General features: G+C 36.0%; 1 protein-coding gene across 1 annotated transcript in view; it reads left to right on the forward strand.

The window, feature by feature from the left end:
* The window catches only part of LZIC (leucine zipper and CTNNBIP1 domain containing), a 13,024-nt gene extending 10,826 nt beyond the window's left edge, over window positions 1-2,198 (forward strand). The window contains exons 6-8 of the mRNA XM_008568824.1: window positions 30-125; window positions 299-380; window positions 1,016-2,198. Of these exons, the coding sequence (XP_008567046.1) occupies window positions 30-125; window positions 299-380; window positions 1,016-1,074 (237 nt within the window). The 3' untranslated portion in view covers window positions 1,075-2,198. The remainder of the gene's footprint in view (window positions 1-29; window positions 126-298; window positions 381-1,015) is intronic.
* The last annotated feature ends 2,422 nt before the right edge of the window (window positions 2,199-4,620 follow it).

Consider the following 4,620-nt stretch of genomic DNA (forward strand, 5'->3'; position numbering starts at 1 on the left):
TACCAATGCCTTGCATTTATCCATTATAGATGGATAGAGATCTGATGGTAGGAAAGCTGGAAAGAGACCTGTATACTCAACAGAAAGTGGAGATACTGACAGCTCTCAGGAAACTTGGAGAGAAGGTATCAGTATTTAATTTAATATATTAAGTATAAACAAAAAAGGTGAAGTATTTGGTAGAGAACTTCTTGATACATGATCTAGTTTGTGACCCTAAGATATTCTTAACTGTAGTTTCTAGAACTGTTTGTAACATTTGAACTAACTTGCCTGGGCTTTGTTTCCTTTTGTTTAGCTGACTGCAGATGATGAGGCCTTCTTGTCAGCAAATGCAGGTGCTATCCTCAGCCAGTTTGAGAAAGTCTCTTCAGATCTTGGTGAGTGCCCTCATGTTTCTGACAGCTGGACATGTATTAGTGCTCCAGATTGACAGAGAGTGTCGTCGAGATAACATTATGACCTTTCCTTGAGTTTAGGAGTGAAATCAAGGGTTTACTTTGTAATTAAAAATAATTAAACTAATCCAGCCTAAATTTTAAAAAATAGTAGTCAGGTAGATGTAACATAACAGTGAAATAAACTAAGGTTTTACATCTTCTATTGCATACTTAGAACTACAGTAAGGATTTGTAACCAATAGGTCACTCTTGTACCTGGATTGTTTGGGCAATGGGAAAAAAAATAGTAGTCAGGTAGATGTAACATAACAGTGAAATAAACTAAGGTTTTACATCTTCTATTGCATACTTAGAGCTACAGTAAGGATTTGTAACCAATAGGTCACTCTTGTACCTGGATTGTTTGGGCAATGGGAAGGAAATTGGGATGGCAGTGAGAAGGTTTAGAGGAAATTGGGATGGCAGTGAGAAGGTTTAGGATTTAATGCACCGATAATGGGAGCTAATTCTATTTTCTATTTCAATATCTATGTAATAGATATTTTGCTTCTTTACCTGGAATTGTAAATGCGTTTGAAATAACCTTTTTGTTTATTATATGTCTTTCTCCTTAGGCTCTGGCGACAAAGTCCTTGCTCTGGCAAGTTTTGAGGTTGAAAAAACAAAAAAATGACATGGTGTAGAAGTTGTGACATTGATCACATTCTTATTGTAAATGTGTTTTTCTTCTGGGGATTTTGAGTCACTGCAAAGAAACCAAGAGATTCTCAAAATGTATTAATAACCTGAGAAAAGGTAACCTGAAAACATACATGTGGCCTCTGTTTCTGCTGTTCATCATTGTGCTTTATGTAGGGCTACCTGCTTTAGTGATCCTGGACTTGTTGGGACGGAGGGACTAACTGGACTATTCATTGTGATTTGTCTGTTTAAAGAGAGAACAGAAAATCGACTTTGTCTGTTTTATAAAGGGTTCTTGTTTTTAAGTGCTAATAGTGAATGAAAAGGTGCGAACTAATGATTCTTTTCTGCTCATAACTGATCCCCACTCATTTGAATCAACAGTGAAGCAACATCAATAGTCCTCATGTGTTAATAGAATTTTAGAGTTCTAAGTGATCTTAGGAACCATTTTTATTTTTACAGACAGGAAAATTAGGCTCAGAAAGATCAAGGGACTTGCTAAAAGTCACATTAGACACAGAGCCGGGGATAAGACTCTGGTGTCCTGACTCTAAGTTTAGTATCTATTGAGTTTTATTTCTTTATTCTGTATTGTTTTTAAAAAACAATTAGCACGTATTTGTACAAGTTAGTGTTTACTAAAATTTGATGTCCCAACAAAAAGTTGACTCTATACTAAGGGACCATTCCCCAGGCTGTGTGCTCTCTGTATGAATGGGGCCTATTGTATCTTTGAATTTTGAGCTTGGAACAATGGGAGCCCTGTTGGGAGTCTCCTGAAGTAACTTAACCTCCTGCGTTGTTTCACCAGGGAAGCAATAGGAAACGGCAGCTAGAGGCCCTCCCCATGTGTGACCTCTTGCCAAACTCAGAGGGTGGTAACTGTAAACTACTATCTACTCTTCGTTTTGGGGGGAAACACCAAATAAGTTAATGAGGAAAAGCAGGTTTCTCTCCTGACTGTTTACATCTCTCTGCATGCTCAGATATTCAAATATGTCTGTATGCTTGTACATTAGCTTATTTCCTTGGCTCTGGCCATTTTATATTCTTAAATGTGTTTTTCAATATTTTCTTTGTACTTTGTACAAATTAAAAACCATTTTAAAGCTTCTTGTATACTGTAAACTCTACTAGGTGCTTTGCCAGCTGGACAAATTAGGGGACCTCAGCTACATTCATGCCTTATTTGGAACTTTTAATGGGTTATTTTTTATAAATTGGTTTATGACCCTCAAAAACTCACTGAAATTGTGACAAACCAAGAAAAAGAAAATTATCTGCTGTACATCTAGGGCTTTATTATTTCATTTTTCTGTGTTTTTTGAAATGGAGGTGAAATTCACCATTTTAAAGAGTATAATTCAGGGCTGGACAGTTAGTTCAGTTGGTTAGACCACAGCCTTGAAACACCAAGGTCACAGGTTCTGATCCCTGTACTGGCCAGCCACCAAAAAAAAAAAGAGTACAGTTCAGTGAGTGAGTACATTCACAATGTTGTGCAACCATCACCACTATCTAGTTCCAAAACATTTTCATCAGCCCCAAAGGAGACCCTGTACCTATTAAGCAGTTATTTCCCATTCCCTTCTCCTCCCTGCCCTCTAGCAACCACTAATCTGCTCTCTGTATGGATTTACCTATTCTGGATATTTCATATGAATGAATTATATAATATGTGACCGTTTTGGTTGTCTGGCTTCCTTTACTTAGCATAATATTTTCAAAGTTAATCCACATTATAGCATATATCAGTACTTCTTTCCTTTATATGACTGAATCATATTCCATTGTATGGATACCACATTTTGTTTATTCATTTATCTGTTGATGGCCATTTAGGTTGTTTTCACCTTTTGCCTATTGTGGATAGTGCTGCTATGTACATTAGTGTACAAGTGTTTGTTTGAATACCTGTTTTCAATTCCTTTGGGTATATACCTAGGAATGGAATTTCTGTGTTTGTTTTTTAAGCCATAGCAATATTTTTCCTCACCCCTTCCTCTCAGTAGTAGACCAGGAAAATTAGGAATATTTTGTATTTTAAAGGGACCTATATGAATCTGGAGTCCTTAATCTTGGTTTCCCTTAAACTTTCTATAAGACTGGCATCAGTGAACTATTTTGTCATTAAGCACATTAATGTATTAATTTTTATAAGTAATGACTAGCACTCAATTTAAAATTATCTTCTTTTAAAAATGGTCAAGTTTGCAGTGCCCAAGCAAGACACTGACAGTCATGGCTATGTGACCTTCAGTAGGTTACTTAATCTTTTTGAGCCTCATATTCCTCTTTTGTTTCATGGGGAAAATAGGACCTACCTCACAGGATAATTGTGCAGCCCTCTCTCCTCCTTAATATAGAAAAAAGTTTTGCATTGGAGTTAATCCACCATAACTTTATTAAGTGCCATATGATATATTTCGTTTCACAAATTTTTTACCCGGTTTGAAATGTGAGTGAATTCTATGCAATTATACTTATTAAAGGACTTATAAGCTATGTTTCCTGTTCATATTTTGCTACATTTAATCTTCTAGTTTTTTAGATCTCTTAGGATATTGGAGCTTGCAATAACACCAAGGCAGCTAACTTTTCAACATTCTTGCATCAGCTAATATTTTGGTGAAAAGAATTTCTGTATTTCTCAAAGAACTGGGACTGAAGCAGAAATAAGTTCCAGTGAGCAAATGGGCTGTTTAATGAAATCTAATGATTTAAAGCAAGTCCTATGTTTCAGTGTTTTGTTTTCTTTTTATCCTGTGAGTGCTAAGATGGGTAATATTCTAGGTGGGTGGTGAGGGAAGAGACTGAGGGATAGAATGAGAAGTTGTTCCCAAGAAGGAGTTGGAGTTGGGACAAATGGATCATTAACTTTTATTGTAATACCTTTTATTGAAGATATTCAGCCAAGGAACTTAGCAAAATAAAAGACTGTGCAACTCTGACATTGGAATGGTATCTTATTACAGTGAATGGTGGTAGTTTGAAATTATTGAAGAAAAAAAAAACCTAGACCATTTTGCCTAGAGTCTTTCAACCACCTTCCTGTCCATGTTTTTTTATTTATTTATTTTTTTCTCTCTCCTTATTCTATTCATTGCTAACACCGAAGAATGTTCTTTGCCTCTCAAAATGTTTTGCAACAGGCCGGCCCGTGGCTCACTCGGGAGAGTGTGGTGCTGATAACACCAAGGCATGAGTTCACATCCCATATAGGGATGGCTGGTTCGCTCACTTCTGAGAGTGTGGTGCTGACAACACCAAGTTAAGAGTTAAGATCCCCTTACCGGTCATCTTTTAAAAAAAAAAACAAAAAACTGTTGGCATTCCCATAGACCCCCATGAACAAGTTGCAAGATATAACTGTTTCCACTTTGGCCCTGGAATTAAAAAGATTTTAGAAACTGGGGAAATTAGTATTTAATATTTCATCAAGTTGCAAAAAGCAGGCTAAAAATATGGCTTGTAGATATTACCCGAAAATATGGCTTTTTTTTTTTTTTTTTTTTTTTTTTTTTTTTTTTTTTTT

The sequence above is a fragment of the Galeopterus variegatus genome, unplaced genomic scaffold (assembly GCF_000696425.1).
Source record: "Galeopterus variegatus unplaced genomic scaffold, G_variegatus-3.0.2 Scaffold445, whole genome shotgun sequence".
Classification (NCBI taxonomy): Eukaryota; Metazoa; Chordata; class Mammalia; order Dermoptera; family Cynocephalidae; genus Galeopterus; species Galeopterus variegatus.